This window comes from Prionailurus viverrinus, chromosome A2 (genome assembly GCF_022837055.1).
Source record: "Prionailurus viverrinus isolate Anna chromosome A2, UM_Priviv_1.0, whole genome shotgun sequence".
Taxonomy (NCBI): Eukaryota; Metazoa; Chordata; class Mammalia; order Carnivora; family Felidae; genus Prionailurus; species Prionailurus viverrinus.
The window spans coordinates 61,160,553-61,173,310 of record NC_062562.1 but is presented as its reverse complement, the minus strand read 5'-3'; the positions used below and the strand labels follow the sequence as shown (position 1 = coordinate 61,173,310).

General features: G+C 53.6%; 1 protein-coding gene across 2 annotated transcripts in view; it reads right to left on the bottom strand.

Moving 5' to 3' along the window:
• The window catches only part of OGDH (oxoglutarate dehydrogenase), a 66,427-nt gene that overhangs the window by 17,364 nt on the left and 36,305 nt on the right, over positions 1–12,758 (bottom strand). For both annotated transcript variants that reach the window (XM_047848789.1, XM_047848788.1), the window contains exons 5-9: positions 7,224–7,339; positions 2,601–2,755; positions 2,342–2,488; positions 2,065–2,155; positions 1,525–1,704 (exon numbers count right to left, since the gene is read on the bottom strand). In XM_047848789.1, coding sequence (XP_047704745.1) covers positions 1,525–1,704; positions 2,065–2,155; positions 2,342–2,488; positions 2,601–2,755; positions 7,224–7,339 — 689 coding nt within the window. The remainder of the gene's footprint in view (positions 1–1,524; positions 1,705–2,064; positions 2,156–2,341; positions 2,489–2,600; positions 2,756–7,223; positions 7,340–12,758) is intronic.

Here is a 12,758-nt window from a genome sequence, read left to right as displayed (position 1 = left end):
CCTCGACATATCCCCAGCGCCCCTGCTCCTGACAACCTCCTGTGTGTCTGTCCTCAGTGGCAGGAAGGGAAGGTCTGCGACGTCCTTCTTGGGGACGAAATCTAGATCTATTAAACAGAACCCTGCGTGTGTGTTGCCTCCTGATGCTCACGAGGACAGGGGAATGGCGGACATGGTGCTAGGTTTGTGCAGGGGCCTGCTTGGTGCAGCTGGGGGGAAGGTCATGGGAGCCCTCCTCCCGTCGTGCTGTCTCTCCTGAGCTGGTAAAGCCACACGGCTGTCCCAGAGGCTCCTTCAGCGTGGTGCTGCTTGCTGACGCCACAGGTGCCCAGCGTTCCTGGTGTCTGACAGCCCCCGGTGTCCCACACGGACCCTGACAGGAGCGGGTCTCAGGGCAGCCACCCCTCTACACCAGGGGCCGCTTTCCCACAAACACCCAAAGGGCCAATAGGGCCAGACTCTGCCTTGGTCACGCCTACAGAGGTTACATGACTGTTCTTAAACGCCGAGTGACGTGGTGTAACAGACCCCAGCCCAGCATCCTCAGTGGAACAGAAACTGCAGACGGTGGGGTCTAGGTTCACGGCCGAGGCAGGTGCGGGCTCACACCTGGGCAGCAGCGCTCCCCAAGACCGGAGCCTCTCCTGGCTGCACATTGCATGGCAGGACCTATCAGTGCCGTCGCCTGGAGCACGTTAGCTGTGCCTGACAGCTTTTGCCGGTTTCCTCCCTCTCTAGGATGCTCCCAGCACTCCCACTGAGTGCTGCTTTGGGGACAAATGAGGACACCACATGGAGCTTCCTGCCATCTCGCTCCCTGCTCGGCTCCCAACGCCCCAGCGAGTGTCCTAGTCCAGGACAACGGAAATGCTGGAGGCAATGGTCATGCTGGCCTCCTCCCCATCCCTCCCCGGCCACCCTGTTCTTGCTGGTCCCAGGGGCTGCATGGGGTCCCTTTCCACCTGGAGTGTGTACGGCACCGCCCAGGCCCCTAAGCCCCTGGGTGTGGCCTTCACATCCTGCCCCTTGTCTGCAGGGCATCCGTCAGCGCAGGAATCACTTTCTGTTGCCAAAGCCTGGCCCAGACCCATCGCTGCTAACAATGTCCCTTGTCACCCTCTGCGTGTGGTACTAGTGAACCTATGGGATTTTGAATCACGAAACCCGGTAAACGAATGCTCGGCTCCACCTGTAATGAGCTTGACTCGTGTAAAGGTTGCCCCGGGCCAGCGGCCCCCTCTGCCCTCAGTGCCCTCGACAGGCCTCTACCCTAGCCCGTCTTCATCTCCAGAGAAGGTCCTTTTTTGGAAGACCAGCTTCACCACAGATGTGATGGCAGCAGCGGCCCCTCCAGCCCAGCCTTGTGCTCACCACCTGGGAGGGAGCATTCTGAAGGCAGGCCTGGGTCACCATATACAGGTCCCTTGAGGTCCACTCAGAATACTTTGTTAAATGCCAGAAACTCGAGGTCTGAGATACGACTGGGCCTGTGAGCCCGTCCTGGCCGGCCCCCCATGGCCTTACCTTCTTGCCCTCTGTGTCCCCGCAGTAAAACTGCTCGGCCTTGGTCTTGCCCATCACCACAGGGTCTGCGGCCTCGAGGTGGGAGGGGTTGGCCACCAGTGACAGGGTGATGTTCCTGTCGGTCACGCGGTTGATGCGCCGGTGGTACATGCCCAGATGGTACTTCACGTCCCCGGAACCCTGACACACAAACAGCAGTCTTGGCTCTTGGAGGGAGGGGCTCAGGCTGCTGTGCTACATCCAGTCCTAGGACTCCCAACCTGCAAAGGTTCTTCCCAGGACAGCTCCCACCCACGGCACCGGGAGGAGGTCCCCTGCCAAGGGGCACATCCTGGACCCCCAGCAGGAGGGCTGGGGGTTGTTGCTGGGCCTCTGACCTGTGGCCGTCCCTCTTTTCTCAGAGAGGACGGCCCCGGGCACGTCCTCTGTGAGTGGGGTGGAGCCCCCACCCCTGGAGGCCGTCCTGAGAAACACACGGAGAGGGGATCCCATGTGGGCTGAGCTGCGCCAGACGTTTCTGGGAGAAAGTGGGGGCCTCACCTCATCGGCAGCCTCCAGCTTTGAATCGAACTGGCAGAAGATCTGCTCCAGCTCCTTCCTGATGACATTGGCAAGCACGTTCAGCCGCCCCCTGGGACACAGAGACCGGTGAGCAGGGATCAGCTGCTCTGGGCACCTCAGGCCACGGTGTGGCAGGAGGCAGGAAGGCGGAAAACAGGCCGCTGCCCATGGGGAACGCTCCACTAGCCCCTTCGGCTTCGGCCCCACATGGTCGGGGATGGGGGAGGCTCATGGGGACGGTCACCGGGGCGGGCACCTGTGGGGCATCCCCATGATCACGTAGTCCACTCCATTCTCACTGGACTTGTCGATGATGGTCTTGAGCGCAGGAATCAGCACCTCGCACCCCTCCAGACCAAAGCGCTTCTCGGACGACCACTTTCGCTGCAGGAAATCCTCAAACCTGGACAGGGACCGAGTCACCCCAAAGAGCCAGGTCACCTGGGCCAGTGCGGCTCGCAGGGCCTGCAGCCCCGCCTCCTGCAGCGACCCCCTGCCCTGAGCGCAGCCCCCACCTGGTAGACCGCACAAGCCTGGCCAGCAAGGTCCGCTTCTCCTCGTTGGTGAACTGCATGATCCCCGGTGTCTCAAACTTCTGCCGGATCCACTGGCACTGCTCCAGGTCATTGATGAACATGAACTCCACCCCGATGTGCTGACAGTACGCCATCTGCTTCACACACACAGATCCCATCAAGGCTGCTTGCCCAGGGCCGTTGGCCGCCCACCCAGCCAGGAGGCCAGAACAGATGCAGCAGAGCCGGCTGTGACCCAGGGCAGAGACCAGGGTGGCGCCAGGCCTGGGTCCACGGCCCCCTCTCGCTGCCAGTGTGGCCGCGAGGTGCTTCCTTGGGGTCACGCTGTGCCCACTAAGCAGGGAGGGGCAGCGAGAACCATGGGGCCACAGTGCTTCCCTTTGTGGCAGGAGGACGGCAGCACCTGCCAGGGGACCGGACGACTCTGGGAAGATAGCCTCCCTGAGCCCAAGGTCAGACTGTGCCTGGTGCCAAAAGAAAGAAGGGACCACACTGTTGGTAGGTGATGGAGCTCAATGGCCACCTAAGATTTGTAGGTGCTTAGGTTTTAAATTCAACTTTTAATGACTGCCTCCTCCTGGGAAGGCTGGGTCCTACAGCAGCGTGCTTGCACACATTGCAAAGCAAAGGGCCCTGAACAGAGCGAACGCATCCCATCCACGGTGCAGACGTTGCCACTGGGAGGGAGGCCGTGTGTCCTGTGGGAAGCATAGGCTCCCTGGACAGGAAATGGTGGGGGAGACACAGGAAGGCCAGGAGGGCCCAGCCTCAGGGTGGGGGGCCTGGGCCCGGGCCCGTCTGTATCCTCCACCAGTTCAGGGTGAGAGCAAACCCCAAATCAACACATGAGCTAAAGAAGAAAGCACCTGGTGTGGCAACGGGCGATTTTATGAACCCCAAAACATCTCCAACAGCCACACCGTCCAAGCACTCAGTACCAGGTTCTGTCTGTGCCCCATCGGTTTTTACAACAGATACGGAGCCTACTGGCACAGGGCAGGGCGGGGACATGCCCCAGGCCCTTTGATCCTGTCATCTGGAAGAGTGGGCGTCTCTGCACACTGCTCCATGATTGTGAAACAAAGGAAGGTTTGCCCTGAACTCAAAATAACAGCCAAGCACTACACACGCCATCATGCTAGCCAGGAGGAGGATGACCTTGTCTGGGGATGAAGAGGAAGCGAGCTGGGGAGGGCCTTGGTGCTTCGGATCGGTTCATCAGCCAGGTCAATGAGGGTGTCTCAGTGATAACAGAGGGTGCAAGAAGTCCGGGGCTGGGGCTGCTGGGCCGCCCTCCCTGACTGCACGGTTAGTACTAGCTCCACGGTGCCCAGGCTGACCCACAGAACATGTAACACAGCCCAGAGTGCCTCTGAACATGAACCCTCCTCCCTCAGCTTCAAAAAGGTCTTCCTGGGGTCTCAATACAATCTTCAAGGCCCAGAGAGAGGGGGAGTGAGATGGAGGGGAGGTGAGGAGTTAAGAAGGGGGGGAGGGGAGAACAGGAAGGGAAAGGGGAAGGAAGGAGGGAAAGGGGAAGAGGGAGAGATGGAGAGGAAAACAGAAGAAGGGGGGAAAGGGGACAGGGAGAGGGAAGAGGGAGGGGAAGGAGGAGGGGAGGGAGAGAGGGGCACAGGAGGTGGAAGGGGGAAAGATGGAGGGGAAAGCAGAAGAAGGGGGGAAGGGGAGAGGGAGAGGAAGAGGGAGGGGAAGAGGGAGAGGAAGGAGAGGCAGGGAGAAGGGGAAAGGAGGAGGAGGGAGGGGGAAGAGGGAGAGATGGAGGGGAAAGCAGAGGAGGGAAGGGGAAGGGAGAAGGGGAGGGGCAGGGAGAGGAAGAGGGAGGGAGAGGAAGAGGGAGGGAGAGGAAGGAAGAAGGGGCTAGAGGGAACAGGAGGGGGACAAAGAGAGAAGAGGAAGGGGGACAGAGGGTGAGGGCAGGGGGTGAGGGCAGGGGAGAGAAGGACGAGGGGGAGGAAGGGGGCAGGGAGAGAGGAGAAGGGATGGAGAAGGAAGAAAGGGGCAGGGGAGGGGAGGGGGAAGGAGGAGGCAGGGAAGCTCTGGGCACAGGTGGGAAGAGGGCAATGACAGGTGCCCCTGACACCTGCTCACACCTGTGGGGCATAATTTCCCTGAGGGAACACTTAGAAGATCAAAGGAAAGATCAGGCAGAAACTAGAAACGAGTGAGGTCAGTGTGGGTTGAGCTACTAACTGGGACACGTGGTTACGGGGACCTGGACGCAGTTTTGTTTTTCCCGTTCCTGGCTCCATCCCCAGGAGAAACAGCAGTGAGTTTCAGGGGTGGTTCTCAGCCTCTCTCCCTAGAAACAGGTGCCAAGCGGCCCTGGCTGCAAGCAGATCGTATCGCCCTGGGGCCCTGGGCCTGGCCTGTGGTTCTGGCAGCGCATGTGTGCCAGCAACCTAGTGTGGACAGGCGTGCGTGAACGTCCGCACCACCGGCAGGCAGGCAGGTCTGCCCAAATGCCTGGCCACCATGAGCACGGCACTGGGGTGGAGATGTGGGCACCCTGGGGTTGGGACACGCTATGGTCAAGGTCCCACACCTTAAGAGTGGGCTCCTGGGCTGAAAGAGAGCCGTGGGGCTCTGCTCCCTCCCAACGCCGGGGTCAGGGCCACCGGGGACTCCAGCCTGAGGAGGTCAAGCACAGGGCTCTGAACATCTCCACTGTGCTCTGGCAGGGGAGGAGGGCTGAGCTCCTCACTGGAGACCATCTCTGTGAAGGGAAGGAGGGGCAGATGCACAGCATGAGCTCCTGTGCCGACTGGTCCAGTCCCTGCCTTCCAGAGAAACTGTCAGCTCTGAGATGGCTGAGGTGCCTGCAGGCAGGGGTGCGGCGTGCACAGGCTCATCTGGATGAGGACAGGTCTACAACGGGTGCTGTTTCTGGGGTCTAGATCAGGAGAGTGCCTGGGTCAGGAATGTCCCAGAGAAACACAACATGAACACACATGGAATTAAAATTTTCCTAATAGCGCTGAATGAGTCCTCAGACCATGTAGTGAAGTATCAACACGTCAGGTCTTTAATACTAAAAGGTTACTCAGATCCTCTGTACACTTCCAGTGCTCAACCGCCACAGGTGGCTGCTGGCCGCGTGTGCACAGAGTGGGTCTATACACTGCAGTCAAGGTGCACACGGAGGAAGAGGACGGACCAAAAGTCCATTGCCTTGGCCAATCCTGCCCAACCCTCCCTGATGTCCACCTTCCCTCACGCTTCCCCATGCTCACCTGTCCCCCATGCCCACCCCTCCCTGATGCCTGCCTCGCCCCAATGTCCACCCCTCCCTGCCATGCTCACCCCTCCTCCATGCCCACCCTCTCTGAGGTCTACCCTTCCCCCCTCCCCACCCTTCCCTGTGCTCACCTGTCCCCCATGCCCACCCCTCCCCGATGCCCGCCCTGCCCCAATGTCCACCCCTCCCTGCCATGCTCACCCCTCCCCCATGCCCACCCTCCCTGATGTCTACCCTCCCCCCCCTTCCCTCCCACACTCACCTGTCCCCCATGCCCACCCCTCCCTGATGCCCACCCCTCCCCATGTCCACACCCTCATGCTGGCACCAGGTCACCAAGTTTCTACATTTTACCCCACAGCCTAGAAGTGACGAAGACCAAACTGAGGTGCTGATGCCATAGGCCACTTGTCACAAGTTAGACAATGTCACCAATAGACACTCAGACCTTTCTAGGCCACCGTAGCCACATGTGGTACCACTGAAAGGAGCATTTTGATCAGACCCCACTGGCAGGAGTTGGGTCCCCATCGTCACACCTGAGTCACAGGGCTGGGGCTCTGGCTCAGTGGATGGAGGTGTCAGTGGTGGTTCTAGGGCCCAGCCTGGAGACCCGCTGCCCGGTGTCCTTCAGCTGGGGATTCCAGGAACGCCAGGTGCCACCCGTGATTCAGAGCGTGCGTGCCACGCAGTACCCCAGAAGGCTGCACAAACCCACGGGGAGCCCACTGCAGGGTAGTTTTTTTCTCAGTCTGTCTGAATGGGCAGTGTCTGCATATGGAGCCTCCCCCCACCCTGTGTAGACTGTGGGGCTGGACACCAGCAGCCAACAGCAGAGCCCTGTGTAGCCCCAGTGTTTGTGTGTGTGTGTGTGTGTGTGTGTGTGTGTGTGTGTGTGTGTGTGCGCAGCACCCAGCAGGCTGTGAGGCCCAGCCCCAGAAAGGAGAAGGAAAAGAAGAAAACCACAGAAGGACCCTGTCTGGGGTGGGGACCTGCCGGGTGGCCTCGGGCTCGTTCCCAACGGGGCCCAGAAGGTGGAACTCGTGCTCTGGGGGACCTCACACTCCTGAAGCAAGCCACTGAGCTTGGGACGCACAGAAATGCTTTTTCTCTTCTATGGTTGATTGTAAAAATAAAAAGCATGAATCTTTATCTACAAAATAGCAAAAATGCTCCCCATTACCTTACATTAAAAAACAAACAAACAGAAAACAAGACAAACAACTGCCTCATCGGGAGGCCCTCCCCCACCCCCTGCCTGCCCCCACCCTATCTGGAAGCCCCTGTCTGTTCAGGTTTGCAGCAGGTGCACTGGGTTTCTGTGGACGCACCCTGTGCCCCCTCACCTCCAGCCGCCGGATGATCTCTCGCAGAGGAAGCGCCGACTCCTGTCCCCCGATGAACGTGGTCGTGGGCAGGTGGAAGACCTTGTCCAAGTCAGACTCATCCAGCCCGTAGAATCCTGCATGGTGAGGAGAGAGGGGCACAGCCACACGGGGGCCATAGTTTATGGAAAGGGGAAAGGACTCCCCAGGGGAGAGAAAAGAGAAGAGCAAAGTCATAAAAACCTCTGATATATATGAAAATAAGTAATGTCTTATAGCTAGGAACACAAACTTTAGCAACAAACAGCTGTAAACATTACTGGTGTGGTAGTTAAACAGGAAAAACGTCCATATTATGTGTGTACTAGTCCAGTGAACCAGTTTTTCATAATTTAGGAAGCACTGTACTTCAAGGTCCCAAGGACATAAATTTTGACTTAGAAAGGCACTGGGTAAGTTAATCAGAAAGCAAAAGAGAAGCAGTTAAGGGAGGAATTCAGGTAGACACTGAAGAACTGGTGTAGAATAGGGCTAGGACCTTGTGTGCGGAGGTGGCGGGTGGGGCTGGGGGGGCTGGGGGACCGGGGGACTGGGGCGTGAGGGCATGGGCCGCGGCCGCCCTGGATGAAGGTGTCCCTCCCTTCTAGGAACCGCACATCTGCACCCATCCTGCAAGTGGAAGTGCACAGGTGCCCCCAGTACCACACCAGCAAGGACCTGCTGACTAACCACTAGTATTTTCTACGTTGCCAACCACACAAGGCGCCTCTGTATCTGAAAGTGTATTTCAAACTGACAAAAACGTGAAGGGAGGGCTCTTTCTCAGGCATGACGTGCTTGTTTCGTGTCAAGGTAAGTGTCATGGGAGGAGACCTGGCAGACTGTTGGGTGACACAGCAGGCAGGGTCACTTCACACCAGCATCCCAGATGCCAGGACGGACAGGGAAGCTCTACGCCAGCGCGCCGCGGTCTCTGTCACCTGGCTGTGCAAGGTCAGACTGTGTCCTGGTTTCTGCCTACCCGAGTGGCAACAAGACGCGATGGCCCAGTGTAGGACTCAGGCAGTTGCCGGCAAATACAGTTGTGTCTGAACTGCTGGGAGGTTTGTAAAATTGTATATTTCCAGGCCCCATCCCCAGAGCTGACTCACTGGCGGCACATGGGCCAGGAGTCCCCCGGTGTTCCCATTCAAGCTGCCATGGGAACCACAGCCTTTATGTCTTTAGCAATTCTGCACACATTTTGTAAGTCTTCAAAGCAAATTCTGTTTTTCAAACACTTTTTGCTGGCTTTTTCACGTGGGGGTAGCAATGGCAGCAGTGGTGTGGGTGACCCCATGCGTCCGTGTCCTGCCGCTATTCTACCAAGAATGAGGACAGGCCATCGCATAGGTCCAGGGAGGCTCTGGGCGTTCACAGTCCAGCGCGCGGCAGTCACGGGGGGCAGCCAAAGTCATTTGGGCGCAGGGAGAGGGGCATTCTCCCTAGCTGATGAAAACACCAGGCGTGGCTACTCTCGGGAACATTCTGACCCAGAGACCCTCAGCCTGCCATGACCTTTCAGCATAAAGTGCCCCTGGCCTCAGCACGGCTCTTTGCCTCCATCACCTTATCTGAACACTCTGGGGCTGTCCCAGTGAGCCTCTGCACGGCCAGCCCTGCTTCACGTGAGAAACGGAACCTCAGACACCTGTTTCCAGGAAGGTGGAGCAGACATCTTCATATCTCTTCCCCACTAACCGCAACTAGAACCCAGACATCCTACATAAAATGTAAGACAATGTCAAAGGGTGGAGAAGAAGGCTGACCAGCCAGTGAGGTCCCCGGATTTGCTTCTGGGCTCCCATACCCCAGATGTGGGCAAAGAACCAGAGATCTGTGAACTCCTGCAAATGCAGACAAAAAAAAGCCCCAATCAGAGCCACTCTAAAGGGTCGGGAGAGGGGCAGCCGAGCAGGACAGAGAGCTTTGACAATGACGGCTCTATTCTACCCAAGCACACAGACCACACCCTTGCCAGGCTGCCATGCATGCCAATCTCTGGCCCCGTCCCAAGGCTTCAGGCCCAGGATGGAGCTCAGGCTTCACTCCCTCCGGGAGGTTGTGCACAAGCCCACTTCCCCATCCTAGTGTCAGCGGGGTCTGTGGGGACCGGGATGCGCACCCCAAGCTGGCAGTGAGGAGGCGGCCCCTCCCTGCCGCAGCAGTGTGCAGACGGGCCCTGCTGTCACAGAGCTCCGAGTGAGACTCCAAGTCTGGTAACACCCGCACGTCCTGGTCTCAATAAAAGAATCCGTCACAACAAGAACACTGCAGACTGAATGAAGAAAGACAAGCAACAGACACCAGCAGCCGGTGGCACGGACGCTGGGGATTACCTGGCGGGGGCTCCCTAGGAGCCGTCCTCAGACGACTTTGGTGAGCAATGAGAATGTGACAGAGACAGTGGGGAACCAAGTCTCTGCAAAGACTGGGGACGCCAAGAAGGACCAGATGGGAAATTCTGAAACTGCAAAATGCAATAGCCCTGAGTTAAAGCTGGCAGATAGGCTCAGGGGCAGAATTAGGGTCACAGGACTGGGGACCCTGAAAACAGAATAGTAGAAATGAAGTAATGTGAAAGAGAGAGAGAAAGCAGACTGGGGAATGAACGAAGAAAGCCTCGGAGACACGTGACATAAAACAAGAGACTGTGTTGTGCCCATGAATCCCAGAAGGGGAGGAGGGAGAGGGAAGCTGAAAAAAGGGACTTGGAAAATAATGGCTGAAATGCCCCAAACATGGCCACAGACTTCAACCCACAGATTCAAGACATGGTACGAACTCACACAAGAAACCCAAGTACGACCACGCCAAAACACGGCATAAACTTCTCAAAATTAAAGATGAAGAAAGAGTCTCAAAAGTAGCAGTTGTCCAGGACACCTCACCTGGAGGGAAAAACCACTTGCATGACTGAGGGTTTTGCATCAGGAACAAGGGGGCAGAGTGGGGTCCGCACACTTTTCCAGAGCATGAGGAAAGAGCTGTCTCCCTAGAACCCCATGTGCCAGGTTTAACATGCTTTAGGAACGAAGGGGAAATGGAGATATCCTCAGTTACAGGGAATGAAGACAGTCTGTCACCTAAGGAATGGCTATTGGAGGTGCTCTACAAAGAAAGGAGGTGATGTCAAAAGGGCTCTTAAACACTAGGAGGAAGTCAGGACATGGAAGGCAAAACACAGGCAAACAAACCAGATTTCCTTCTCCTCCTGGGTCTTCTAAGTTTGGTTTGATGTGATGCCAAGCCTCTGATCTGCCTGATGTGGTTCTAAATGTAGGCAGAGTAAGTATTCAAGACAATTTTACTTTAAATGGGGAAGCTAAAGGGACGTACAGGGAGGTGCACTTTCTACACTTCACTTGAACTTGTAACACGGCGACACCAGTAGGTTATGGTAAGTTCTATATATATAATATCATACCTAGACAACCAGAAAAAAGGCAGAAAAAAACTACTAAAAACATGTAAATATGACCAAAAATACTATATATAAATAAAAGTGAAATTTTAAAATGTAGGTTTGGGGTACCTGGCTGGCTCAGTTAGAAGAACATATGACTCTTGATCTCGGAGTTGTGAGTTCAAGCTCTATATTGGGTGTAGAGATTACTAAAAAACGTAAGTAAACGTTAATAAATAAATAAATAAAATATAGGCTTAAAAATCCATATGAAGTCAGGAAAAAGAGCCAAGAAATGAAAAAGAAGACAAACAGAAAAGAAAGAATAGGAAGTTAGACTTAAGCTCTAGCATAACAATAATTACATTAAATATAAATGACCTAAATACACCAATTAGAAGACAGAGATTGGCAGAGTGGATTAAAAATCAAACAAACAAAAAAACAGGACCCAACTATATGCTTGTCTAAGAAATCCACTTTGACTATAATCTTACAGGCAGATTAAAAGTAAAAGGATGAAAAAAGATATATCATGTAAACCCAAGCAACAGCAGAAGTGGCTCTATTATTACCAGCTAAATTAGACATCACAACAAAGAAAGTTAATAGACACAGAGGGAGCATGACATAACTATAGGTCAATCCACCTAGAAGATACAGCAATCCTAATTGCATATGCACTCAACAGTGGAGCTACAAAATATATGCACCAAAAACTGAGGACCAAAAGGAGAAACAGAAACTCACAACTATAGTTGGAGACTTCAACTCTTCTCTCTCAGTAATTCACTGAAAAAGTAAATAGAAAGGATGTAGAAGGACTCAACGACTATCGACCAACAGGATCTAATGGGCACTGACAGGACATTTCACCTATCAGTAGCAGAACACACGTTCTTTCTAAGTGCCCATGGAACTCAAGACAGACAACACCCTGGGCCATAAAAAATCCTCAACAAGTTTAGCGGAATTGAACAGAGTGCACCCTCTAACCACAAATGAGTCAAATTAGAAATCAGTAACAAAAAGACAAAAGGAATGTCTCCAAATTATTGAAAATGAAACATGACCCTAAATAATCCACAGAGCACAGAAGAAGTATTAAAGGGTATCAATACAATGACCTGAATGAAAAAGAAATACAACATACCAAAATGTGTGGGACAGCTAAATTTACAGTAGTAAACACACACATTAAAAAGAGAAAAAGTCTTAAGTCAGTAATATAAGCTCTAACCACAAGAACCTAGAAAAGGAGGGGGGAAACCCCACACAGAAAGCAGAAGGAAATAAAGATAAAAGCAGAAATCAATTGAAATCAACTGAAATTGAAAATAGCAAACAACAGAGAAGAATCAGTGCAACAAGGAGCTGGTTCTTTGAAAAGATCAATAGCACTGACAAACCTTTAATAAGACTAACAAAGAAAAAGATAGAAATTACCAATATCAGGAATAAAAGCGGCTATCAATACAGACCCTGCAGAAATAAAAAAGATACTTAGGGAATACTACGAACAACTCTATACATGTACAACGTATACTTGACAACTCATATGAAATGAATCAGTTCTAGAACAATACAAACTGCATTACTCACCTGATATGAAACAGATAATTTGCAATATCTCTACCACTATTAAGGATATTGAATTCATAAATAAAAAGTTTCTGAAAAAGAAATCTCCAAACCCGATGGTTTGAGAATTCTAGAAAATGTTTAAGCACTTTTAAAAAATGTTTATTTATTTTTGAGAGAGAGGGGAGAGAGAATCCCAATCAGGTTCCGTGCTGTCAGTGCAGAGCCTGATATGGGGCTCGATTCCACGAACTGGGAGATCATGACCTGAGCTGAAATCAAGAGTCAGATGCTTAACCCACTGGGCCACCCAGGTGCCCCTCTACCGAATGTTTAAAAAAGAATGAACACCAATATATGTAATCTCTTCCAAAACAGAAAACAGAAAAGAAAAAAAAAAACAAAAAAAAAACCACCTCATTTTATGAGGCTAGAATTACCCTGACACAAAGAGCAGACAAAGACAGCTGAAAAAGAAAATTACAGACAAATCTCCCTCATTAATATAAATACAAGAAATGCACAGTTGC